Below are 27,981 nucleotides of genomic sequence, written 5' to 3' on the forward strand. Positions count from 1 at the left end.
TAATTAAAGAAAATTGACAATGAGATCTCCATTATCCACAGCACATTGTGGGGATGAACTAGTCAGATTATTGTCCATATAGGAAGCTGTGTAAAAAGTCACACCCCTACCCCCTCAGGTGTGGCTGAGCTCCGTGGCTGAGCTGGACCCGCACACCAAGAGGTCCCAGGTTCAATTCCCGGTCAGGGCACTTGCCCAGGTTGCAGGCCCAACCCCAGTGGGCGGCGTGCAGGAGGCGGCATCGTCAGTGTTCCCCTCTCTCTCCTTTCTCCCTTCCTCTCTAAAATCAACAAAGAAAAAAAAATTAATGGCACACCTCTATATTTCAATGACCTGGTTTTCTCTTTTAAACCATTTTTTTCCCTCATGGCTTCAAAACTTAAAAAGTTTTACTATTTCTGAGCCAAAGACGAGTTCACATTCAGCCCAGAACATGCAGGTGGTGGCTGAGGGGGCCAGGGGGTGAGTCTGGCTGGGCCCGGCTACAAATGGCCCACACACCTCTTCCTCTGCCACCAGCGCCGGCGGCTCGGCTGTTCTCCAGACTGCCCGGTACCGCTCCGTCCGCACTTTGGGGAAGGCCGGAGCGCCTCCCGCAAGCGTGACGTTCAGAGTCAGCTGGGGTCCGGCTTCAGCGCTTCCTCTCAGGCCCCGCCCCGCCCCGCCCCGCAGCCGCGGGGGGTGTCACGTGCTAAGACTCGGGCGGGACGCCGGCGCCGCCATGTTACTTTAGGGCGGCGCCAGCTCAGCCAGGGGCAGGAAGAGAGCCACTGTCCAGCTGCCCAGAGTTCCGGCCTTTGTGCGCAAGTGCGGAAGTGTGCTGGCCCCGAGTGTGACTGGTTTCCGGCCGGTGGGGCCGCATCGGCTTCCCGGCGACGTGTAACGGGTGGTGGACCGCAGCCATGGCTGAGAGGAAGCCGAACGGTGGGGGCGGCGCCGCCTCCGCCTCGTCGGGCACCAATTTACTCTTCTCGTCCGAGGCCACGGAGTTCAGCTTCAACGTGCCCTTCATCCCGGTCACCCAAGCCGCCGCCGCCTCGGCCTCCCTGCTCCTGCCTGGAGGTAGTGAGGCGGGGTGCGCGGGCGGGTCTGCGGGCGGCGGCGGGGGTCGCCCTGGAGGTTTCCTTCCGCCTCGAGCGCCCGGGAGGCGGCGGGGCGGTCGCGGGCAGCCGGAGTGGCCGGGCCGAGGCTTGCTGGGGGGACCCGCTCCGAGGCCCACGGGCGTGTCGCGGCGGCCGGTCCTTTCAGGGGCGGGCGGTCCCCTGCCCCGCGGACTGAGCCCCGTCTGCACGCGGAGCCGCGTTTCCTCGGGCTGTCTTGTCCTGGGTCCCCACTGCGGTGTGCGGCTGCTCCTCGCTCGTAGCGTTGCGGCCGCAGGGAGATTGCGGTGGGAGGAGGGAGGGCACGAGCGGGGCGGGGCGGCGGAGGTGGGGTCCGCGGCCCCGCTTCCGTGCGGCCCCGGTGCCGGGGCGAGGAGCCCGGGTTCTGTGCAGTGTGGACGGAGCCTGGCGCGGAGCGCTACGGAAATGCTGTGACATGCGTGTATATCTGGACGGGGGCTTTTTGAAGTTTGCGGTTCTGACTTTCTTAACTTTCTTATAAATATGTTTTCGTTGCGTTTATAGAGAGAGGAAGGAGGAGGGAGAGGGAGATAGAAACACTGACCGGCTGCCTCCTGCACGCCCTCTACCCGGGATCGAACCCGCAGCTCGGGCTGTGCCCTGACCGGACTCGAACCTGCAACCTCCTGGTGCACAAGAGGACGCTCAACCACAGAACCACACTGGCTGGGCCGACTTTCTTTTTGTTTCTGGGATCTTGAGTGACTACACCTAGATTCTTAGTAAATGCTGACTACTTTCCCACTGAGCGATGTACTCTTGGAGGACTAGGGAGAGCCGTGGGGAAGAGCAGAGCGAGCTGCAGGCAGCTGCACTGCCGGTTCCTGCCACTGTCCCATGTTCCTTCTCGGGGCTCATCGCCACCGACACGTGAGCATGCTTGTGTGTCTCATCCGACCTGCATGTGGGTTCCAGGAGAGCAGGAATCTACACCTGCAGCGGTACCTGGTATGCTGTAGACCAACTTTTCAACAGATATTTGGTTGGATGAATGCACGTGTGGGAGTCAGGAATAAGGTACCTGTTCTTCTGACAGAGTGGCTGGAAGGTTAGGCATTGCGTTTGGGTGAAGGACCAGTGTGTCTGTAGCAGGTTGTACGAATAAATAAGGCCATACATGCAGCTAATTCTGTAACAATTATTTTTCCATCCCTAAAAAGGATCTCATCGTTAGAAACCCATTCAGAGAATTTCCAGAGACAAAGGAAGGACCTGTCCCATTGTAAGCAACAGTTAATCGTCTCAGAAAGAAACACAGAGGAAGCAGTTCATTCATTTAGCAAACGTGTATTGCCAAGTCCTGCTCCAGATGTCTGGGAGACACAGAGCGGCTAGCCTTGCCCCCGTGACTGCACAGTGTATGTGTGCACACTGCCCAGCTGTGTAAGCAGTTGTGATGCAGGTTCGTAGTGGCCAGAGAGGGACTGGTAGGCTGCCATGAAAGCTATGGGCTGAATGAACTGGGAGAGGACATCCCTTAGAACTCAGGGATTCACAGAGGAGGTGATTCTTGAGCTCCGTATGGAAGGGTACCCAGGAATTAGGGCAACTGGAAAAACGGGCAGATGTAAAAGTCTGAGGTGTGAGAAAACCTCCCACTCTTCCTCTCTTTCCCTGTCCCTCCTCCCTTTCCCTCATAGATCAGTGTGACTACCGTGTGTGCAGGGGAATGGCTTGAGAGGTCAATGGGGATCAGATCATGAAAAGCCTCAGATAACATGCTCCTGTGGGATGTAGGGAGCCTTTGAAGGATTTAAACAAGGCAGCGAAATTACAGGTGTGTTTCGGAAAGCCTGGAGTTTTCCGAGATTGTACTGGAGTTAAGCTGACTGCAGCAGGAGCAGTCACCCTGGAGGACATTGTGAATCAGGCAGGAGTGGGTGGCACTGTAGCCCTAGTCACCCACATTAGGCTTGAGCAGCAAGGAACGTGTGTGAGAGCTTTTCAGACCATAAAATTGTTGGGACTTAGTAACTCACTGGTGACCAGATGGCTCTTTGAGCACAGCAGCCCCTTCTCATTTAGTTTTGGCCCCAAGATCTGGCTCCAGGGCCTGGCACATAAATACTTTGTACATATGTTTTGAATGAGTGTCTGAATGATTAAATGGAGGGTAGGGGAGAGAGGAGTCTATGAGATGGGGCTGCTGGTTTCAGTGGATGGATAGATGCTGCGATGGTGAGCATGGTGAGGGAGTATGTGAAAGGGACAGTGGGGTGTTAAATTCCATCACACGTGTACTGAGTTTGAGGTATGTGTGCCTGAACCTGCCAAAAGTATTGAGGAAGCAGCTGGAAAATAAGTTCAAGAACTAATGAGAAATCTAATTTGAGACAGAGTTGGGAGTGTCACAGGTATACAAGTAGATGCTCATTCAGGTTTTGGGTCTGGATGCCAAATGTGTCCACATGTAATTAGAGGCTGGCATCATGGTGAGGTGAGTATTTCATTTGTAATTGATGCTAATCAGAAAAAAAGCTTCTTGAATCAGGTTGATCTTTAAGTTGTCTTAAAGGATGAAAGATACCACAGAGTTTTCTTTTCCATGCTTTTCGTTGTTGAGAGATGAAAAATATAGATGAGTCCAAGGGAGGTTTACATGACTCAAAAGATATGGTGGGAACTGGAAATACATGAGAAAAGTAGACTGATGCAGGCAGACAGAAGCCCTTGTGTAGGCGGTGATCTTTTACTTTTAGATACAAAGGAACAACCTAGAAGATTATTTGAACAGTGGATTACAGCTGTTCAAGTAGAGTGAGAGAAACCTACAAGCTCGCTCCAGAGTCTGCACGCCCAGTGTTTTCCTTCAGTAGGTCAAGACGCAGCCTGAAGCTAGAAAGAAGGCCCCTTTGTCAGGTCTCAAGGACGGGGACCACCGTGTCCCATGTGCCCGGAGCAGGTCCACCATTGTTGGTCTGCTCCATGCCTCAGAGGTAGGAGACACAGAGAATTAAAAAGAAGAAAAAGATTAGGAAGAGGACAACTGAAGTTAGGGCAAGCTAAGGGCTTAGGAAAGCTTAATAAGAGAGAGGAGGCTGGAATTTTGAGGCCATGTAGAGGGAGATGCTGTGAGTGTGCAACTTGGTGGCAGAAGAGAAGATACTTAGTTTGGGGTTGGAGATACTCGCAATGAAGATCCATTTGGGCAAAGGGAGGTGAGAAGAAATTCCCTTTGGTAGACAATGACTTTTCTAGTGATTTGGCATTCTGTAATGACAAATTATCTGGTTATGATGATACTTTGATTTTGGGGATGACTGCTTTGCCTTTGAATACAAATACCACATGTTCATTTGTAAAAAGAGTGCTTTGTAGGTAAGAGCGCTGACACACCCCTTCTCAACAAGAGTTAATATCTGTACTTTAGTCTCCTGCCATTACTGTAGAAATAACATTGTGTATTTGGGTAGCGGAATACAACTTGATTTCTTACTAGAGAAAACACGATTTAGAAGAACCTGTAATAGTAGGTTTGGATTTTTTCTAATTTTAAGAACTTCTATATACAAATATGTATAATTGCTATATATTTACAAAATAAGTACTATGTAACTATTTATACTTATTTTAAAAGTGTGGAATGGTATGTACCAAAATATTTTTAGTGGTGATTATCTCTGGAAGGTGGGCTTATGAGTAATTTAAAATTTTTTTCTTCCTTTGGTTCTTATTCATTTTATATATATACACACACACACATATGTATATATAACTTAAATTGATTTTTAGAGAGACAAGGGAAGGGAAAGGGAGAGAGAGATACAAACTTTGATGAGAGAGAACACCGATTGGCTGCCTCCTGCACGCCTCCCACTAGGGATCAAGCCCACAACCTAGGCATGTGCCCTGACCGGGAATTGAACCGTTGACCTCTTGGTGCGTGGGTTGATGCTCAATCTACTGAGCCACACCGGCTGGGCCTTATTCATATTTTTTAGTTTGTTTTCAAAGACAAAAGAGAAGTTTTTCATTTTTTTTGTAAAATGCAGAAATGTGAACCTGAAAAACAAAATAAGAAGTACAAGAGCTGGGTCTACAGAATAATAGCATACCTTTTAACCCATTTACTCTTCTGTTCCTTCCAGAGGATTCCACAGATGTTGGTGAGGAGGACAGCTTTCTTGGTCAGACTTCTGCTCAAGTGTCTGCTCCACAGACATTTAGTTACTTCTCTCAGGTAACAAGCAATAGTGACCCGTTTGGGAATATTGAACAGTCACCTTCAACAACTGCAGCAGCATCCGCTGCGCAAGCAGCATCCTCCAAGCTCCCCGCTGCTCTCCCCTTTACAACCGGATCCCAAGATGTGTTGAATACATTTCCATCATCCATTTCAAAGGCTCAGTATGGTGCTCCAGCTTCTTCACAGATGGGAACAAATACTTATTTGCCTTTTCAACCAAGTAGTCTGCCTCCTTCAAATTTTGGGAGCCCACCCCAAGGACTGTCCCAACAAGGATACAATCCCTATCGCCACACTCCTGTAACCAGCAGAGCTAACCCTTACATTACACCACCACAGCTGCAGCAGTGCCAAACGTCAGGCCATCCCACCCATCCTCCACCTTCTGGAGCCCCTGTTCACATGTACCAGACACCTCCGGGATCTTTGCCACCGGTACGGAGACACGTTTTTTGTTTCCTAATTATTCACTTTAATTTTTAATCTCTCTCTCACTTAGCCTATGCTTATATTATAAATGCACAGTGTTTTTCATAATCAATATGATGATAAATTATTTTCAGAAGATATTCTTTGTTTTATTTATATATATATATATGTATATATATATATATATATTTTTTTAAGTGAGAGAAAGGGAGAAAGAGATAGAAATGTCAAGGTGATCCCAGCCAGTGTGGCTCAGTGGTTGCATCGACTCATGAACCTGGAGGTCGCTGGTTTGATTCCTGGGCTGGGCATATGCCCAGGTTGTGGGCCAAGTCCCCAGAGGGGGGCATGCAGGAGGCAGCTAATCGATGTTCTTTGTCATCGATGTCTCTTATCTCTCTCCCTTTCCCTTCCTCTCTAAAAATCAATAAAGAAATATTTAAAAAAAGAAAGAAAGAAACATCAAGGTGAGAGAGAAACATCAATCGGCTGCCGCCTGCATGCCCCCCACTGGGATCAAGCTCACAACCTAGGCACATGCCCTGACCAGGAATCGAATCTGGACCTCTCAGTGCCTTCAGATGACACTCAGTCCACTGAGCCACACTGGCTGGGCCAGAGGATATTCTTTGTAAGCTATATGCTTTGAAGCAAACATTTTTTTAAAAGGAGCTCATTGAATGGTTCACATTTTAGTTTGTATTAATCTGTATTGAAGTTGTTGAGTTTAATGAGTTAATCTGTACCAATATTTCTAGATTTTATTGTAAGATACCAATGATAAATGTGATCTACAGACCAGTGAGAGCTGAAGCAATTATTATCTTAATAGACTGCCAACTTCTAATTTTAAATTACAATATTCAAACAAGATACTCAATCTCAGGGACTGAAATGGATTATCCCAGTAATTCCTTTTTTAAAAAATATTTTTTCTTTATTGATTTTAAAGAGGATGGGGGAGGGAGAGAGAGATGGAAACATTGATGAGAGAGAACTTCTATTGGCTACCTCCTGCATGCCCCCCAGTGGGAATCTGGCCCACAACCTGGGCATGTACCCTGACCGGGAATCAAACTGGCAACCTCTTGGTACATGGACTGATGCTCAACCACTGAGCTACACCAAGCCAGACTCCCGTAATTTCTTTTATTTACATTTATGGAGTTTGGATCTAGACAGTTAAACTCAGTCTCACTAGAGTAATGGAATAATACACTGGGTAAATTTAATGAAATTCCCTTATGTTTTTTTGCCAACTGATATACAGCTGACTTCCAAAGGGAAATAAAATAAAAACATAAAAAAGGAAACAAGAGAAAGAAGGACCCAACCCGGAGGAGCAGGGGTAGCAGTATTATGAGTGTCACTGAACTTTACTCTTGGGGATAGAGAAGGGTTTCATTATATTTAATTTAAATCATACTGGTACCCAGACTCTTGATAATGGGTTTGGATTATATGCAAAATATTCCTTGGAATAAGCATGATGGTCTCACCTTTTTGCTCTCCAGATCCCTCCTTCACTGCAGTCAGGGTTGTGCCCTCCAGTCCAGCAGCAGGCACTCCCCAGGCCCGTGGGCCCCTCTGTACAGGCGCCACCTCCTTTCACACTTCAGAGCCAGTATGAGCCTGTCCAGCCCCACTGGTTTCACTGCAGGGAGGTAGAGTGCAGACAGCTCTGGGTGCCGTTCAGTGTGCTGGACTCCTTGAATCTAGAAGAAGTCTACAATTCAGGTGAGCACTGCTTATGTGTCATTTATAGCTGATTTCAGGGAGAGAGGAAATGAGGGATATTCATCGATAGCTCCCTTTTGGTGAATATCACACTCCTTAGTCCCTGTAGACCACCCAGACTCTGTTTCTTCAGATGATAATACAAATGTAATTATTTGAGCAAGGTATTTGAAGAAGTGTTTTAGTAATTGTCTTCCTTGTTTAAAGGTTATTTTGAGTCAGAAAAATGGAGCAGTTTATATAATCCAGGTGTAAATGTTTTTTCTCCTTTTTTTGATTGTCAGTTTTCTTATTTCCCTGATTCTTTGGTAGCTATGTAGTATTTATAAAGCATTTTCTATGGAAACCTTATTTCTTAAGATGCTGTGAAAAATGTGTCCCATCGTCAGGTGACTTATACAAATACTGTAACTACATCCACCTTTTGAGGTGCACAGTGCACAGGAGTGTGTTTATGCTCAGAAATCTTGCAATATAGAAACATGTTCATCTGTTTATCCTGATGATATTTTATCATGGGACTTAAAGATTACCTATTAATATTCTTTAGAAATATACTTCATAAATATAGCTGCTTTTGTTTTAAAAAAATCTACCAGCTATTTAAATTATTTTATGATCATGTTTTACAGTTTTGCCTGGATTATTTCTTAGCTTAAGAAGAATCATCATTTTGATCAACACAGTTAATCTCTTTTTCTTTTTTAAAAACAAATATATGCTTTTATTGATTTTAGAGAGAGAAGAAAGGAGATGGAGAGAGAGAAACATTAACATTCATCAGCTGCCTCCTGTACATGCCCTGCTGGGCATCAAGCCCACAACCTGGGCATGTGCCCTGACCGGGAATCGAACTGGGACCTCTCAGTCCATGGGATGACGCTCAATCCACTGAGGCACACCGGCTGGTCTTAAGCTATTTTAAAATTTAAATGAGCTTAGTTTTTTGTCTTTAAGGATCAACTGGCCACTGTAGTCTTTATTTATTTCTTTTAAATGTGCCTTGTCCAGTCCAGCCAGACCCTGAGAGTGTGGTTCTAGGCACGGATGGAGGGCGCTATGATGTTTACCTGTGTGACTGAATAAGGAAAGCTGGGTACTGGGAGGAGGAGCCAGCTGAAGTGAGAAGCTGTACTTGGTTTTACAAAGGAGACACAGATAGCAGATTTATTCCCTATACAGAGGAATTCAGTGAAAAACTAGAGGTACGTGGACTTTGTTTCTTTATGCTTTTTTAAAAAATATGTAGGCCCTGTGTACTTTGGAGCCTCATGTAGTAGCACTCACAGGAAGCAGACTTGGTTTGCAAGACAGCCTGTTCCTTTTTAATTAAATTTACTTATTTTATTTACTAGAGAAAGAGAAACTTGGATTAGTTGTTCCACTTACTTATGCATACATTGGTTGATTCTTATATGTGCTCTGACTGGGGATCAAACCTGCAACCTTGGTGTATAGGGATGACACTAACCAGCTGAGCTACCCAGCCAGGGTCAAGAATGCCTGTCTTGATCCTATACACAAAGAAGATCTTTGATGTCAGGAAGTTGTGGGTGGGAGTGAACTGCCATTCTGCCTCTGCTGCTTTCCAATGTGTGATTTCATGTAGTTATGAACTTAAAGTGTCCTAATCTCTAGTAGGTTAGAATGTTACTTTGTTTGTAAGTGGAGTCATTGCACATATACTTACTTAAGATAAGATCACAGTGGAGTAGGGTGGGCCCCCGATCTCATATGACTGGCATCCTTGTAAGAAGACAGCCGTGGGGAGAATGCTGTGTGAAAATAGGGGATTGGAGTGATGCACCTGTAAGCGAAGGGATGCTAAAGATAGTCAGCAAACCATAGCAGCTAGGAAGAGGCGATGAAGGGGTTCCCTGCAGGTTTCAGAGAAACATGGCCCTTTTAAGCCATTTACCCTCCTGACACCTTGATTTCAGACACCTGGCCTCCAGAATTGTGAGAGAGTACATTTCTGTTGTTTTAAGCACATTTTTATAGAGCTCTAGGAAACTGATTTTTATTTTTGCCTTTATGTAATGTGGATAATATTTTTAGGAATGACTGAGAGTAATTAATTAAATGAGGTAGTATATGTAAAATGTTGAGTGTGGTAACCAATTAGTACATGAGACCTCCTATTATTTTTATTACTATCATAGTTAAAACTTTCCCTTTTTCTTTTAATGCGATGTAAATTTCTAATAATACATGTTTCCATTATCGTAGGCTGAGTATAAAAAAGCTGTAACCACGAATCAGTGGCACCGCAGATTAGAGTTTCCAAGTGGAGAGACCATTGTTATGCACAATCCAAAGGTAATCATATTTTTTACGCTATTGCAGTTTCTAGGTTTATTTAAATAATTATTTTGCTGAATGTATTCGATAGATGTTTATTTTTATTAATTGTAGCAGTAGGGATATAGGTATAGTTCACATGGATCAGAGAAACAAAAATAAATTTTAAATTTATCTCATGAAGTTTCTGTTTATGGCGCATCTTAGCTGAGGCTTAGTATGCACCATAGGAGTTGCTTGATAAATGTTTGCACTTGATCAGGGGTTAGCTGACTTTTCCTGTAAAGGGACAGAGAGTAGAGATTTAAGGCTTTTTACGCCACGTGTCTTCGTTACAGTTGTCAACTCTGCCCTTGTAGCTGGAAAGCAGCTACAGACATTGAACATGGCTAGTTTCAATAAAACTATGTGTCAAGACAAGTGGTGGGCCAGATTTTGCCTGAAGGCTGTAGTGTTGGCCCTGTCCACGATGGAGGGTTTTTTAAGGTGATGATTCACGGTGTTTACATCCTTTCTCGCATCCTCCTCACTCTCTGGGCCACAGGCTCCGCACCTGCAACAAGCTCTGCCTCCTGGGCCGTATTCTGGGTGAAGTGAAGTGATTGATGCAACAGCATGTAGCACAGTGCTTGGCACAGTCTTGTTCAGAACGTGGACTATTTACTTATTCCATGAAAGTATGAGATAAACTATATTCTAACCACCTCCTCAGTCCTTACTGATACGAAAGTGAATAAGAATGAAAACATTTACATGTCAACAAAATTTAAACAGTATAAAAAGATATGAAATGAAAAAAGCCTCTTACGTCTGCATTTTCCCAGTTTCTCCTCTTGATAACCACTTGTCCTCTTGTTTTAAAATTTTTTAACTTTTTGTTTTGTGTACAAACAAAAACTTTGCATAACATCTTGCATGCATTCATTTTTTTTTTAAATTATGTTTTCATTGATTTTTCTTGAAGAGAGAGGGGAAGGGAGAGAGAGAAACATCAATGTGAGAGAGAAACATCAATTGGCTGTCCCCTGCACTTCCAACACTTGGGATCGAGCCTGCAACTCTGGCATGCACCCTGACTGGAAATCGACTGGGACCTCTCAGTCTGTGGGACAACGCTCAATCCACTGAGCCACACCAATTGGGCACATTCATTTTTTTTTTTTTTTTTAAGAAATATTTTCTTATGACATCAAGTTTAATTTAATATAGTTGGATTAAACAATATATGTCTCCCAAAAAAGTGGTGAATAAGTTAGTGTTTGGCATTGAAAATGCATTTGTAAATAGACTTCTGTATTGCATGTAACTTTTCCTTAATTTCTTATGTGTAAACTTGGATGTTTATATTACATTCCTAAATCAAGGTGTATTCTCATTTAGTTGTGTTATTTTCCAACATTATCATTAGAAATAGTGGTATTGACTTGGTTACTTTTAATGATTAATGATCACTTCCAGGACTGTTACAGACTGGTTTTAGGGGAACAATGGTAGTACCTGATATATAAATTATCCGTGTTATGAAGTACTTTATAATGTACTGAAACACATTATTTGGCCTGTAGTGGAAATGGATTTGGTGATGAACTGTCAATCCTTCTGTTGTATCTTGAAGGTTATTGTTCAGTTCCAGCCTTCATCAGTGCCAGATGAGTGGGGGACCACTCAAGATGGACAGACCAGACCCAGGGTTGTAAAGCGTGGAGTTGACAATAACCTTGATGAAATTCCTGATGGTGTGTAAAATTTGTGTAGAACCAGTGTCATTTCTGAACTTCTCTATTTTAGAATCATTCTTTAGAATGATGACAAAAAGAAATAGTTATTAGAAACATACAGAAATCAGCCAGGTTGGCACATATCTTTTTAGAAATCTTGTTACCTTTTAATATTTTTAAATTCTGTGAAGATATACAAACCATGTAATACAGATTCTACAATATGTATTGTTGTAAAGCAACACTTTGCTGGTTGAAATTGGGCTTTTGGCTGTGTTTTGGGCTTATTCTGTCATACCTCACTAATGCTGGTGGCAGACATTCTGTGTGAAGGCCAAATAGTAAATATTTTAAGCTTTTCAGGCCATGTGGACTCTGTTGCATGTATTCACCTCGTCACTGTAGTGTGAATGCATCTATAGACGGTGTGTAAACAAATGGGCATGGCTGTATTTCAGTAATACTTTATTTAGGAAAACAGGCAGTGAGCAGGATTTGGCCTGTGAGCCATGGTTTGCTAACCCCTGCTGCAGTGTTTGTGCTTTTGTTTCTCCTATTACACCATTTAAAGTATGGATTTTATTTTGACAATTACATAGTTTATATTTGTTTCATTGTCTTATGAAATTACAAAAAATATATACTCTTATTCTGAATGAGAATGAAATAAACACAGTAAAATTAGATTTAACTTGGAGATGTTCCTATTTACAGTATGTATGAATCTAACAAATCAAAGAGAAGGATTTGGGGAGAAGATTTTAAAGTTTTATATTGGCAAACTGCTTCCTTGTGTGGGGCTTAGTGCCTGTGGAGTTCTGAGGAACTCACGAGTTTCTGGATCCTTTATAGGTACAAAGCTGCTGGCCATCATATGATGACAACCTCTGGGACTAGGGATGGCCTGCCTCTTGCACTCCTGGGTCCAGTTCACTATTATTTGCTAAGACTGACTTTGAGTTTTGTTCCTCTAAGTTGGTAGAGGATAATTAGGCTTACTAGGTTGGAAGGGTCATAAATGTCCTGGTATGTTTGTGATGACAAAAGGGATATCTAGAATATTGCTTTTCAGTTCAGAAAACCCAATAAGTTTCTAGCTTATACGTATGTGTGTATTTCTTTTGTAGGGGAAATGCCTCAGGTGGACCACTTGGTGTTCGTGGTGCAAGGCGTCGGGCCTGTGTGTGACCTGCGCTTCAGGAGCATTGTGGAATGTGGTGAGTGTCATATGGACTGATTCAAGAGTGATGGGAGGACTTTGAAGTGTTCATTGCTAAAAGAGGTTCCAGCTGAGGGACTGTAAGAGGAGATTTAAATGATCACTGGGAATATTAACTTGTACTTAATTTGTTCTTATGACCTGTGTAACTCATACAATTCTAGACTGAAGAATTAGATAGGATCTTGTAAATAATTTAGCTTTTCTGACAGCCTCTTCCCAGCACTTTCAGCAACTAGGAACACCTGTATATTGAACTGATTTATAGAGAATTCCTTGTGAAAAGTTGTATATTGGAAGTATGAATCTGCTTGGTTTACAGAAATATTTTTTATTGATTTTCAGAGAGAGGAAGGAGGAGGGGTGGGGGGGGAATCCATTTGGTGTTCCACTTATTTATGCATTCAGTGGTTGATTGCATTGCTTGCATGTGCCCTGACTGGTGATTGAACCCAAAACCTTGGGGACAACACTCTAACCAACTGAGCTACACGGCCAAGGCTACAGGAATTTTTGAAGTTTATTTTTGTGTCTGTGTAATAGTTCATGTCTATTAAATACTCGGTAGGTGCCAAATACCTTGCGTGTATTGTACCAGCTGACCTCGCAGTAAAGCCTGGGTGCAGGTGTTGCCATGCCCCCTTCAGTAAGCAGCCGCGGCCCAGAGGGTGGGTCAGCCTCTCCCATGTCACGGTCTGTGTGTTCTGGAGCAGGCATCGTGATCCCCGAGTCTGTACCCACAGTACATGCTGCCTGGATGTGGTGTTTAAACTGAAGTTCTCCAGTCATTTATACGTACCTCTGAAATAATGAAAATTTACAAGAACTTTTTAAACATTAGGTTTATTGTTTTGGGGGCTAAATCTTTTTTTTTTTTTCCATAAAACGTTTGTTACAAAAAATACTGGCATAATTGAGGTAATTGCTAACTCTACCTATCAAGCTAAGAAGATTTAATTAATTGAATTTGTTGTTTTCCCTGAATTTTTTTTTTAAGTGGATGATTTTAGAGTGGTTTCTCTCAAATTGCTGCAGACACATTTCAAGAAATCTTTAGATGATCAGAAAATAAGCAGAGTGGAGTTCCTTCCAGTTCATTGGCATAGCTCCTTGGGTGGGGATGCCACAGGTGTTGACAGGTTGGTGCATTTTGAGAACATGTTGTTTAGATTGTTCAAACTTAGATTCATAGTAGTTTATTATGACTTCAACAAATGTATTTTTTTTAAAACAAATGTCTTTTTTTTATTCTAAGTTTATACTTGTTCTGACATATCATTAAGTACTCGCTGTTAAGTTCATGCTACTTTTCTGTGTGTGCATACATATGTATACAGGTATTCTTACCATAAATGTTTAAGACAATCTGGTACCTCTGTGCTGGTTTTATTTATTTATTTAATTTTAGATGGAGAAGAAAGGAGAGAGAGAGAAATAGAAACATCGATGAGGTAGAGAAATATCAATCGGCTGCCTCCTGTACACCCCACACTGGGAATCAAACCCGTAACCTGGCCATGTGCCCTGACCAGGAATCGAACCGGGACCTCTCAACCCATGGGACAATGCACAGTCCACTGAGCCACACCGGCCATACCTAAGCTGGTTTTACAATACTGATGTATAGTGGTTTAGGTAAGGGGCTGTCTTGTACATTGTAGGGTGTTTAGCAGCATCCCTGACCTCTACCCAGTAGATAACAGTAGTAAATTCCTTCCCTCAGCGTGACAGCCAAAAATGTCTCAAGTCATTGCAGGTGTTCCCTGGGGATAAACCACCCCAGGTTGAGAACCACTGGTGTAGATGACTGTTTCTCAGGGGAGGCTCTTTGGGCAGGGCAGTTCTTTGCCGTCTCATTGTTGTGTGTGCTGTAGTGCCCTAGTCTGAATGCCACTGAATGCCCACAGCAGTCATCAGGCACTGTGATGACCACTCCCATTCAGTTTTCAGTACTTTTAATTGAGAACCACACATTTAGGTGATTTTGGTTCTTTTTCCAGGTCATATTTCTGTGAGAACACAGGAATAATAACATCTGCTTTTAGGTGAACGTCATCGTGTGTCAGGGCCCATGGTTTAATAACACTGGTCCTGCAAACCGCATTATGTCTGTGCTGGGCCCTGTTATGAGGGTGTTTTTTTCTCTGGATGTTCTTGAACTTTGCTGTGGCCATTCTCAAATCAGGGAAGATCTTCATTCCATTAAGCTTCTTTCTTGCTTCCTGCTACTTTCTCTATTGTCCTTTCCACTCACAGCTGATGTCAGGTGTTCTGATTTCTAGTACATTGTAAGAAAAATTGAAGAGTAGGCTTTCTTCTTTAAAAATAAGTATCTTTGCCCAGCTGGTATGGCTCGGTGGTTGAGTGTCACCAAAAGGTCACCGGTTCGATTCCCAGTCAGGGCACATGCCTAGGTTTTGGGCCCGATCTCCAGTGGTGGGCATGCAGGAGGCAGCCAGTCCATGTTCTCTCTCATCGATGTTTCTGTCTCACTCTCCCTTTCCCTTCCTCTCTCTCTAAAATCAAAGGGGGGAAAACTCTTTTCATAAGCCTTATTTTATTTGATAACTATTCAGAAAAATCCCAAAATTGAAAGTACAGTTAAAAGCACAAATAGGAACTTTTTTGCTAATCTTGATTTATTTATGATAACTGTACAATATCAACCCATAATTAGTTTGTGGGATTTTTTTTTTATTCAGTGTATTCTCAGGATATAAAATCTGAACTTTAAAAAATTCATAGATTTAAGGTAGCTGAGGATAATATACTTTTTTTCCTTTTTAAACAGGAATATTAAGAAAATCACTTTACCAAGCGTCGGTCGGTTTCGTCACTTTACCAATGAAACCTTGCTAGATATTCTGTTTTACAATAGCCCCACCTACTGTCAGAAGATTGTGGGAAAAGTGGGAATGGAGCTAAACCATCTGCATGCCCTCTTCATGAGCCGGAACCCAAGCTTAAAGGAGGAATCTCTGTTGCTGGTCACAGTTTAGGTAAAACTGTCAAACGTTCACATTCTAAACAGACTGTCTGTTGAGCCATCACTGCTTTCAGTGTGGATGACCCTGCTGAGAGTTCAGATTCTGCCTTTGCTAGTCACCTTTCATGTTACCTATGGATGCTGTATGTTTTAATTTATTCTGCTATGTGGTAAAACAAGAATACTGGTTTTAAGATCTTGATTAATATCTAACTTTTGCACGACTTCTGCTGAGGGACATTGAGAAAAAAATAGGAGAATATGTTTAGTGTTATAAAAAACACCTACAGCCCTGGCCGGTTTGGCTCAGCAGTTAGAGCATTGGCCTGTGGTCCAGAGAGACCTGGGTTTGGTTCCCGCTAAGGGCATATACTTCGGTTGCGGTTAGTCCCCAGCCCTGGTTGGGTCGTGCGGGTGGCAGCCACTCGATGTGTCCCTTTCACGTCGATGTTTCTCTCTCTCTCTCTCTCTCTTCCTCTCTCTCCCTCCTGCTCTATCAGAATAAAAAATGGAAAAATGTCCTCGGGTGAGGATAAAAACAAAACAAAAAACAAAAAACACCTACAACATTATAAAGCGAAATGCTTTTTTTTTTTTAGGTTCTTTAATCTTGTTTGACATCCTGTCTAATCAAAAAGACTTGACTTGATCGAAGTCTCCAGGGCCTTCTGCTGTTGCTAATGGAGCCATGAAGCAGCCCCGTTCTCAGGAGAAGCAGGCAAGGCTGAGTTAATGCTTACGTTTGGAAGTGGAGCTGAACTGTTTCCCAAAATCTGAACTGCTTCTATATATCAGAATACACTGAGGTTTACAAGTATAATCGAACCATACAGTTCGTTGTTGTAATATGTGGGAGCGTGAATGCTTTGTTAAATGTATATGCTTTTTTCAGACTATTTTAAACTTTGGATTACAAACTACAAAAATTACGATTTATTTATAGAGCAGAATGATTTAAAATTTTCTGTAGATTGGTGACATTTTATGGGAGTTTTTCTGAGATTTATAATGTTTTCTCAACTTTTTAAAAGATGCAGGAAGAGCCAAAGCTGACCTTGGATGAGTCTTATGACCTTGATGTTGAAAATGAAGAAGTCCTAACTCTGCAGGGAACACTGGCAGCACTTAGCCTCTCGGAATACGTTAGCACGTTTGAAAAGGAAAAGATCGACATGGAATCTTTGGTACTGAGGATAGTTTGATTCATTTTGTTTAAGAATGATTAAAACACTCTTCCATCACAACACATTCCAGATAAGGCAGCGACTTAAATGGTTAAAAAATGGAAAAACGCAGGAGAATTAGAAACAAACAAACCAACAAGAAACAATCTCAGTTGGATTTTCTAAGAGGGACATAAAACCCAAAAGTCATAAAAGAAAAAAATTGCATAGCAGGAGATGCCATACACGACATCTAAAGGCCAGTGATAGATTAAGAATATTTGGAGCACATATTATAGACACATGGTTTATTTCCTTACTATTCAAAACTTGTACAAATTAGTTACAGAAAGATAACATAGTAGGAAAAGAGGCAAACAATAAGAACAGGTGATATCAGGAAATAAAACAACATGGCTTCTTATAAGAAGATTTGTAAGAGAAATGCAAGTGAGAAGTGCTATGAGATTTTATTTTTAACCTATCAGTTTGGCAAAAATAAAAAGTTTGATTATACAGGGTGGGGAAAACTAGGTGTACAGTTGTGAGTATGCAGAATAGAATTTACTCTTTTATTATTGTTCATTAATTACTGTAATATTTTGCATATGAACAACTGAAAACCGCTTTTGCACCACCCTGTTCACTATGTGGCTAGTATGAGGGAAAGTAGGCACTGTTACACATTGTCCGTGAGAATGTCAATTGGTACAACCTCTCTGGAGGGCAGTTTGGCATTTTATAGTTTTAAAATGTAAAAAAGGACATACCTTTTAGCCCAGGAAATTCACTGCCAGGAAATTTCCTGTAGAGAAATGTACACACTGGAATGTGTGCTAGGATACTGCAGCACTGTCTGTACTAGCAAAACAGACACCTTGCGTGCCCATTAGTAGGACACTGATGAAGCTTGTTGTGGTGTGTCCACGTTGGTGTACCCTGCAGCTGCAGAATGAATGAAGCAGTGTCAGAGATGGTGGTGTGAAATGATCTCTTAGTTTTTTGTTTTTTAGATAGAGTGGAGGGGAGTGAGGGAGGGAGCGAGACGTTGATGTGAGAGGGACACATCAACTGGTTGCCTCCCACACACCACCAACCATGCTGGGATCGAACCTGCAACCCAGGCATGTACCCTTGACCGGGAATCAAACATGAGACCCTTCGGTCCATAGGCCAACACTCAAACCGCTGAGCCAAACCAGCCAGGGTTGAAGTGATCTCTTGGTACGTCAAGCGAAAAGACCTGAAGTTCAGTCCTGTTTGCATAGTAGGTCGCACACACACGCGTACATGGAAAAGCACCTAGAAGCTGTCTCTCTGGAAGGGGAGCAGGTGTCCAGCAGCTGCTGTTGAGCAGCTCAGTTGGATGGTTGGGGCAGAACTGGAGAGGAGAGACTTCAAAGCTTCCGCTTGGCTGTAGCTTTTGAATTTTGTACAACATGCATGTATTTTTGTTAAAGAATTAATAGAATGATTTGGATATGGAGGGCCAAGATTTTACATCCTAAATTCATCCATGATTTAAAAACAAAAAAAATTAACTTCTAAAAAAATTTACTGGATTTTAGATTGCTTTAGATGTACAGTCTATTTTTGTGTTTTCTTTTATCAGTTTTTCTTTCGCTATCATTTATGAGCTTGTTTGTGTTCTTTCAAAGCTTATGTGTACAGTTGATGACCTGAAGGAAATGGGGATACCCCTGGGACCCAGAAAGAAGATAACTAACTTCCTGAAACTCAAAGCTGTCAAACTGGTAAAGTTTCATCTCTGCCCCAAAGAAAACAGAACTCATCTATGACTAGTTTGTTTATATTTTGGAAATTTTTGTCAGTGCCATCTTGGCTAGGCAGGCTGGAATGCTCCTTGACACAGCACAGCCATGGAGTTGATGGGAGCGCAGACTGTGGAGTCAGCCGGAACTGGATTTAAATTCTTGTTAGAGTGACTGACCACCCAGTTTCCTTGGGGACTGAGAGAATTTCCTGGACAGAGGACTTTGATTTTGAAAATGGGAATTTCCCTGTGTAGAAACTGGGTAAATCCTCCACAAATAGATGAGTTGGTTACCCTGATTCCTATTTCAGTCTCTTATTATTAACTACATATTCATGAGCAATTTGCTTACCTTTCTGATCTTTTAATTTCTTCATTTCTAAATTGGGAATGATACCTTCCTTATAGCATTGCAGTAAGGATGAAGTAATGCATGTGAAGGTTAAACCCAATAGATGTGAGCTCATTTTCCCTCTTCACAATCCTTCTCACCTTCTAAAGATAAACACACACACACAAATCTCACTAATATTAACCAAAATGCAAAAATTCCATTTTGAAAATTTTATTTATTGATTTTTAGAGGGGGGTAGGGGAGAGAGAAAAACTTCAGTTTTCTGTTCCATTTATTGATGCTTTCATTGGCTGCTGCTTGTATTGCCTTTACCAGGGATTGAACCCACAGTCTTGGTGTATTGGAATGACACTAACCAACTGAGCTACCTGACCAGGACCAAAAAGCAAAAATTCTTAACAATACAAAACATAACAGCAGCAGTAACTAAAAATCACTTAAAAAGAAAACAACTGGGGGAAAAAATCACTTGTTTAATTTTTATTAAGTTAATTTCACAGAGATTTGAAAAATTAGATCCCACATAGGGTGGCTGTTTTATTTTTATTAACATGGGTTTATTGATCCATCTTAGAACTTCTGTGGCTCTTATATTTGTGTTACTTCTTTGGAACTGAACATATGTCAGTTTGTGTAACATGACTGCAGTCATAGGCTGATTTGTTGTGATTAGTTGAGTTAATCAGCATTTTATAAATATATCTTTTGTATCAGGCGTGGTGCTCAATTCTTGGGATTTGGAGATGAACTGAGGTTTTGTGTCTAGTTAGAGGGAGAGATCAGACAACAAATGATGACAGTTCAGTCCTGTAACAGTGCATCCGTGCTGTGAGAGCCAGGTGAGGGTGGAGTTCTGGCCTGGGAGGAGGGTGGGTTGGTCAGAGAAGACTTTGCCAAGGTGTTGGTGTCTGAGCTTGAAGGAGGGTAGAGTGGCCTTCAGAAGTGGGCCTGCAGCTACTCGGGTGAGGTGAGCGTAGGGGAAGGCAGAGGGTCCTGAAGGCCCAGATGGCAGGTGTGGAAGTTGGATTTTGTCTTGAAGTGGTTCTCAAACTTGTTCTTATGGCCATGATACTCATAAAGCTTTTCAACATCACAAAACGTTGCCCTGCCCATTACTTTCATCATCAGTTATGATTTGGTGCCAAATCATCTGTTTAGTCTAAATCTTAATTTTAAGTTTATAAAATAAGTGCTATAAACTGCATTATAAAAATTTAACTGCAGATGTTTCTATAATAAATTAATGTTTAAACACACTGACTCCTTCCTGGTCTTTCCATTATCAGCATTATCCATGTGCACATCAGTGAAGACAAGTCTAAAAACAAGCAAATAAGAAGCTGTTTTCAGGCTGTACAGCATGTCCTTGACTTTATGCTGTAATAAGAGGAAAACCAGTGGGAAATATTCTACAGTTCTTGGAAAATTTCTAGAAGGAGCCTGGTTCACATATACTGTAGTTGCTTAGATATATAAATTAAGGTATTATAAGAATATTTTGCCCTGGCTGTTTTGGCTTAGCGGTTGGAGCATCGGCCTGCGGACCAGAGTGTCCCAGGTTCGGTTTCCGCTAGGGGCACGTACTAAAAAAAAACAAAAGCAAAAAAAAGAGAATGTTTTGAAAGGAATAAAAATCTGTAAAGCAATCTTTTTTTAATTTAAGAAGTGATTGCCTCTGGATGAACCATGTCATTTTCTTAACCGTATTGCTATTGATCGTTCTTCATTTTTCAAAGATAACAAGGTGCTGCCAGATCAGTAATAAGATAATGTGGTGTTTCCTCTCGATTTAATGTAACAGATAATGGGACAGAAATCAGCAAATTATTTTATAATCAGGACATTAAGTACTTCGGTCTGAGTGCTGCTGTTGTCTTTGTAAACTAACAGTGATTTCCATGTGAAAGGAATGTTTTTTAGTGTTGGAAACACCAGTAGTCAAGTATGTGTGTGTTGGTTCACTTTGTTTTTATAATTACTGCATTAGTCTAGGAAAAACAGAACAACTGTTTGCAATAGGACACTTTGTGATCTATTTAGATAGCTCTCTTATCAATTTGGAATAACTTCATAAATATAATGGGAGGTACTTCTGAGTAAGAAAGCAAATTTGAACTGAAGAATTCTGAACATGTTCTTCATTTTGGGTTTTTAGGTTTCATCTTGTGCTACCTTCAAAGGGCAGAGATAATCAAACCCAAACCTTCCAAAATATTTGTGGTGGAGCCGGTTCCCAGCTGGCTGGCAGAGAGTTTTCTTTTCTCTGTGGTGCCTATTGAATTAGCCAGCGGATTCTCCTGCTTTCCTAGTATCTGGAATTTATTGATAGATAAGGCTGATTTGGCCAGTGGTTTTGTTTGGGCATCGTCAACTACTGTTTAAACAGAGACCTACACAGTCACTCGCAGCCTGGGGCATGAGGGCCACGGGAACGTGCGCTTGTGGGGAGTCGGCAGTCCACCATGACAGCTGTGCACATCCCCTGGCTGCGGTGTCGGGTGCGAGTGGGCTTTGTCCTGCATTAGATAACCCTGTCCACAGTGCTCCCACAGCTTCTGTTCACTCACTTGTTTATGGAGATAAATTGATCGTCAGTATTTGGGGCAATAAGTTTTGAAAATCATTGCACCTGTGTAATCACAACCTAAAACAAGAAGGAACATTTTTGTCACACATGCTTCTTTCTAGTCAACTCCTCCCACCAGACAACTACTCTGATTCCTGACACTCTTGAAAGTGTTGCCTGTTCTCTGGAAGTGGAATGAACACTGTGCATGTACTCTTTGTATCTGACTTTTTTTACTCAAAATATGTTTTTGAGCTTCACCAAATTGTACATCATTTGATGTTCGTTCCTATTTATTTCTGAGTAGTTATTCCATTGTGTGAACAGGCCAGAGTGTGCTTTTCTGTCCCTCCCAAAATGCTTCTGAGGAGAACTTGTTCGTGGCTCCATTCAGATGCAATGCTGAAAGAACTTCCTCCTGAGTCGCACGTCTTCAAAGAAGCATGTATTTTAGAATTATATAAACTAAACTATCTGTCTAAAGTTTAGATCTTAAAGGGAAAATTTGGCATTTTAAAACTTCCTATGATTAAAACTTTAAATTATATAGAAAAGTTTACAAACAGTATACTGATAATCAATATTTAGATTTAATTGTAGCTGTTTTGCTGTATTTTTTCATTGCCTCTTAATCTTTTAAGAATTTTAAAGTAATTTTTAGACTTGGCATTTCTTTCCTACATATTTATTGTGTGTCTCTAAAAGGGACATTTCTCTAATGACACAATATCATTATTGTGCCTAAGAAATTATTAATCATTGCCTGTTATCAAGGTAGCATGTTTTGTGGTGATAACTCATAACTAAACTTTTTTCCTCAGGGTTATGCTATGAAATTTTGGTATTTTACAGGAACAGAAAAAAGGAGCCTCAGAAAAGAAGACGCTGATGGCAGCTTCAACCAGAGGACAAGAGGAAAGTGCTCAGAAAGCTAAAGAGATGGCTTCTCTCCCCTCGGAACCCAGTGAGTCCAGGAGGAAGCTCCCGGCTGGTGCGTGTGTGTCCTCTGTGCCGGTGGACTGCGAGTCCTTTGCCATCGGCACTGGACAGGTACCTTCACGGGTGGCTGGGGCTGCATGTTTTATGTTAGAGTCATGTGTCTTTAATGTTATCACGTATCTTTAAATTCCTTAAATATTTATTCAACATTTACGGAGGGGTAGAGAAAACTCGTTTTAATAGAAATTGTATGCTTCTTTGATAATCTTCAAAATAAGAGATTGAATGTGTACTGATACATCATCTAACTTTTGAAGTTGTCTTTATTTCAGTTTTCAACCTCTCAGTTATTTTTTCTTTATTGATTTTAGAGAGAGCAGAAGGAAGAAGTAGGGAGAGATAGAAAAATCAATGAAAGAGAACATCGATTGGCTGCCTCCTGCACATTCTTTATTCTTTCTTTCAATTAAATAAGTGGAAAAAGGTTAACTGGGCCAAAGGATGTACACATGAAAACGTTGGTAGTTAATGCTACTCACCGCTTGAAAGACTGGCGGTTTGTATTCACAGTGGCAGCTTCTAAGAGTGCCTTCTCTCCCCAGCTTAACGATGGTTCCACTTACGACTTTTCACCTTTATGGTGGTTTGGAAGTAATGCACATTCAGTACAAACTGTACTTTGAATTTAGATTTTGGATCTTCTCCCGGGCAAGTGGTAGGTGGCAGAGCCCTCTCGTGTGGTGCTGGGCAGCGGCAGTGAGCGCAGCTCCCAGGCCCACGGTGAAGGGCTGGCAGCAGTGTTCTGGGTGTTGTGTTTTCACATTGACAACATGAGATACTCAGCACTCTATTATAAAATAGGCTTTGTGTTAGATGATTTTGACATGTTCAACGTAGGCTAAGCTAAGCTGTGATGTTCTATATTAGATGCGTTTTTCTAAGATATTTTCAACTTATGATTATTGGAATGATCATCTTTTATTGCTCTTTGGTTCTTTCTAGGTTTCTGTTGTTTACAGTTCATTAGACTTCGAACCAGAGATTTTCTTTGCCTTGGGATCTCCAGTTGGCATGTTTCTCACTGTTCGAGGAGTGGACCAGATAGATGAGAACTACAGGCTTTCTACCTGTAAAGGATTCTTCAATATTTATCATCCAGTGAGTGAACTGAATTATCTTCCTATTTTGAAGAAGATGAAAAACCTGTACTCTTGCCCTGGCTGGTTTGGCTTAGTGGTTAGAGCGTCAACCTGCGGACCAGGGAGTCCCGGGTTCGGTTCCCACTAAGGGCATGTATCTCAGTTGCAGTTTGTCTCCGGCCCTGGTTGGGGTCGTGAGGGTGGCAACCACTCGATGTGTCTCTCTCACATCGATATTTCTCTCTCTTCCTCCCTCTTTCTCACTCTATCTGAAGATTAAAAAAAAAAAAAAACCTGTGCTCTTTATCTTGATATATTCTCAGATTCTTATTTCTTAGGAATTAATACTGATTTGGATTTTGTACAACTCTCAGCTCTCTGTTCTAATAGATACAGTCCAATACTTTGCAATCAACTTTTCTACCAAAAGTCTTTGTTCAAAAAATAATTCTATCGCTTTGCTTGCAAAGTAATTTTACCCACAAACTTGGAAAGTCTTCTTAAAATTACCAGTATTTGAATAGGTGTGAAAAAAGTCAAAATATCTGCTTTGCCAGGTTTTTGGGTTTTGTTTGGGTTTTTGGGTTTTTTTGTTTTCCCCCCAACTAAGGTATATAACTCAAAATAAAATAGCATTTTATAAAATTCTTCTGTTCACAGCTTGATCCAGTGGCATATAGACTTGAACCTATGATTGTTCCAGACTTGGACTTAAAAGCAGTTCTCATCCCACATCACAAAGGCAGAAAAAGGCTTCATTTAGGTAAAAAGGAAATATTATGAAACTTGTTTTCTTCCCCTTGTTTTTTAATTTGTCATTTATAATGAATCACAAGAATTTTAACACTGTCCTTTTTTTTTATTTTAAAGGTATCTTTTTTTTTCTTCTTCTTCATTGATTTTAGAGAGAGAGCAAGGGAGAGGGAGAGAGAGAGATAGAAACACTGATGAGAGAGAACATCGATTGGCTGCCTCCTGCATGCTCCCCTGCTGGGGATCAGGCCCACAACCTGGGCATGTGCCCTGACGGGGAATCAAACTGGCAACCTCTTGGTGCATGGATCGATGCTCAGCCACACCGGCCCGGCACTAAGTCCTTTCTTAATGAATTAATATTCAGTGCCTACTGTGTTCAAAACTTGCTCGCTATGTGAAGGTGCTATTATAAGGGGCGCGATGGAGGGGTCCCCTCTCCTGATGGCTTCATCCTTGATAGCATTCTCATTGCTGAGCTGCTTGGGAGTGGAGTCGATGGCATATGGTGACCTGATGCAGACTGATAGAAGTCTGTTACAGTTTTTGCATTGGGAAAGCTTAGTAGCATTTGAACTAATGGCCAAACCATCAACAAATAAGTGTGACACTCTCAAGTCAAATGGGCTTTTATTTCCTTGCTAATAAGACACTTTTCCTGTTAAAACATTCATTGAACATACGGATCAGCGATAACTCTGAGTGGGGTTTAAGTCTCTCTCATGTTATTCATGGTTTACATTACGTATCCACAGGTTTGAAAAAAGGAAAAGTGGTCCTTCCTCTTATTTAAAAGTTATTTCCTTTTTCTTTTTTTGCTTCCATCATGCTTTTAGAGTGTGTTTAACTCTTTTGGGGTTAAAGTGAGAAATTTGATACTCAAAGACCTTGATTTCAAATAGGAATTATTAGACAAAAGTAGAAAAGGTGAAAGGGTAGGAGTTTCTTCATTTTTAAATTAGAAGTTTAAATTGTAGTTCTATTACAATCTCTCCTTTTCAAAATAGTTTCACTGTTACGAATTAGGAAAAGTCACCTTCTAATTTTGTGGGCCCACTTAGTAACTTACAGTAAGGAGAAGTGGTGCATGTGCTTAGTTACATCTTTATAGAATTGAACTCCTTTTGTTTGGCTGGATCAAGTTTAGTCATTACAGAAATTTCAGGGATAAGACTCCTCAAAACATTTTAACATGTTGAAGGGTTTTGGTTGAGACACTCCATGTACATGACATTTAAGAGGAGACTAAGAGGCTTTCCCCTGCCTGTGAAAAATGTTAAATTTTGCGGTTCAGAATGTTACATACTGACTAATAACCTGATGATGTGCTTTCTTAATCTCTTTAGAATTGAAAGAAAGTCTCTCTCGAATGGGCTCTGACTTGAAGCAGGGTTTCATCAGCTCTCTGAAAAGTGCTTGGCAAACACTGAATGAGTTTGCCCGTGCTCATACCTCCTCAACTCAGCTGCAGGAAGAGCTGGAGAAGGTAGCCAATCAAATCAAAGAAGAAGAAGAAAAGCAAGTAGTTGAAGGTAAATTGATATTTGAGGCCTTTTCCAAGTGTTACTGGTGAATGTCACCCTTAGGTCATTTAATGTTGCTTTTCCATTGCAGTCTTTTTTGTTAAAATGTAGGGACTCTTCCTATAAGAGAAAATCTTTTATGATAAACTATACTTCAAAATGCATGCCATCCTTTCTTACTAGGTTTCTGCCTCATAGTTGCTGAACTTTTTGCTCTGCAATGTTAAAGTTTCACTGAGATTCGTAAGGGCAGAGTGGGGCATCAGAGTTGGAGAACCACGTTGTCTTCAGGCACTTGGAAGACCCTCTCTGAGAAGTGATCTTTCCTGGCGCTGATGTTTAACTGTGTTGTATGGACTTGACTGTGGTGTCAGGGCATTGTGCAGCTGTTTTGACTTTTTCAGATTCTAATTCTATTTCCTTTCTTTGTACAATGCTCTCTCACCCCTTTTCTTCAAAACTTCTGTCAGCTTCCTGGCTCTTCCTCCTCTCTGGGGTAACCAGCCCCTCTTCCCCTGGCTCTGGAGGAATAGAAAGTGAGCCTGGTAAAGTTAGCTAAAGTAAAGGATTATGATTAAGTGATTGACTTTGATATTGAAATGGTTTAAATTCTAGCAGAAAAGATTGTTGAAAGTCCAGATTTTTCCAAGGATGAGGACTACTTATGAAAGATTGGAATGCTAAACAGAGGCTGCTGGATTGACTATGTGCTTCAAGAAAAGCCGATAGAGAGTTTTAATGAATATCTTTTCGCTCTTCAGAGTCATTTGTGTTATTGGTAAGTATTGATAACACTCCGGTGCCCTTCAGGTGGTAGCGCACGGAGCATTTTAGTTTAGTGAGGCTTGCTGATTCATCCTTTGTTAGGGAGCATTACTTTGACCTCCTGTATATTGTCAGTATTTCCACAAGATGGCAGCATGTCACCTGCCTTCGACCCGAGGCCTTGAGGCTTGGGCACTGTTTCTGCAGGGAGGGCTTTAGTAGAAAGGAGTGGTGGGAGGGACTGAGAGAAGCCCTCCCTGCATATGCCCCCTCACCAAGGTGAATTGCAGCTGCTTTTGGAGGTGAGAGCTACCCGTCCATCTGTGACACCGCACGGTTGTCATTGCCATTCTTAGGAGGAGATGAGTAGAGTAAAAGCTGCGCTTTTCACCTTTATGCATAGAGATTGCTTTATGCGAATTGTCTCTTCAATAAATGTGCTTTTCTTTTTGATAGGGAATCTGAGGATACGGCCCTGTTATTACTTAAAGAAATTTATAGAACAATGAACATTAGTCCCGAACAGCCCCAGCATTGATTGGACTTCAGTTTCACTGTGTGAGTTTATGTTTATGGTGTGTATAAATTATGAATGTTTCATTCTGAAGTCTTTTTTATGGAGTTGATGTTGACCAATAATTTTGCCATTTTTCTGTTTCCTCTGAATGTTAAAAAATTCAAACTAGAGATAGCACAGCAAGAGAATTAGTGTACAGTTTACATTTCTGACTTGTTATAATCTTCTAATTCTGCATAGAATTTGAGTTCTTTTAATTTCAGTTTCTTTTTTAAATTGATTCTTGGGAACATCAGCTCAGAATTTCTTTGGTTGTAGGTAACAGAAGCTAAGTCAAAACACCTTAAACAAATAGAGGTTTACTTTTATTATGTAACAGGGAGGGTTCATTTGTTGAGTGATGCCAACAGATACCCAGATTGTTTGCATCTTTTTGCATGTTGGTTGGCTCTCGCTGCCTCATGGTTACAGGATGGCTGTTGTGGTCCAGATGTCATATCTACGTAGAAGATGTAAATAAGGATGAAAAGGCAGTGGTGGTTCTATCTGTCCCTCAGGAAAACAAAATCCTGTCCAAAATGTACCCCTGCCTGTTGACCAAGCCTGTGTCACATGTCTCATGTGCCCACCCCAGCCTGCACCTACGATGGTTAAAGCGACACTTCCAGTCTTTGCAGAGGGAGGAGCAGGAGGGGATTGAACATGAGATGAGACACCTGCAAGTCGGCCACACTCTGTGTTCTGACTGTCCTCCTGAGACACCTGACATCGACCTTTTTTTCTTACTAGA

General features: G+C 41.7%; 1 protein-coding gene across 1 annotated transcript; it reads left to right on the top strand.

The window, feature by feature from the left end:
- The first annotated feature begins 889 nt into the window (after nucleotides 1-889).
- LOC118632396 (SEC23 interacting protein) lies at nucleotides 890-27,981 on the top strand. Its single transcript, XM_036265475.1, is given in 20 exon segments — nucleotides 890-1,062; nucleotides 5,210-5,742; nucleotides 7,251-7,473; nucleotides 8,485-8,678; nucleotides 9,703-9,792; nucleotides 11,390-11,510; nucleotides 12,620-12,709; nucleotides 13,709-13,850; nucleotides 15,503-15,669; nucleotides 15,672-15,710; nucleotides 16,297-16,415; nucleotides 16,729-16,881; nucleotides 18,519-18,614; nucleotides 22,408-22,605; nucleotides 23,497-23,652; nucleotides 24,294-24,396; nucleotides 25,733-25,918; nucleotides 26,525-26,687; nucleotides 27,131-27,232; nucleotides 27,663-27,981. Coding segments are annotated over 19 exon segments (3,015 nt in total). The 5' UTR covers nucleotides 890-902; the 3' UTR covers nucleotides 27,213-27,232; nucleotides 27,663-27,981.

This window comes from Molossus molossus, unplaced genomic scaffold (genome assembly GCF_014108415.1).
Source record: "Molossus molossus isolate mMolMol1 unplaced genomic scaffold, mMolMol1.p scaffold_m16_p_17, whole genome shotgun sequence".
NCBI classification, from domain to species: domain Eukaryota; kingdom Metazoa; phylum Chordata; class Mammalia; order Chiroptera; family Molossidae; genus Molossus; species Molossus molossus.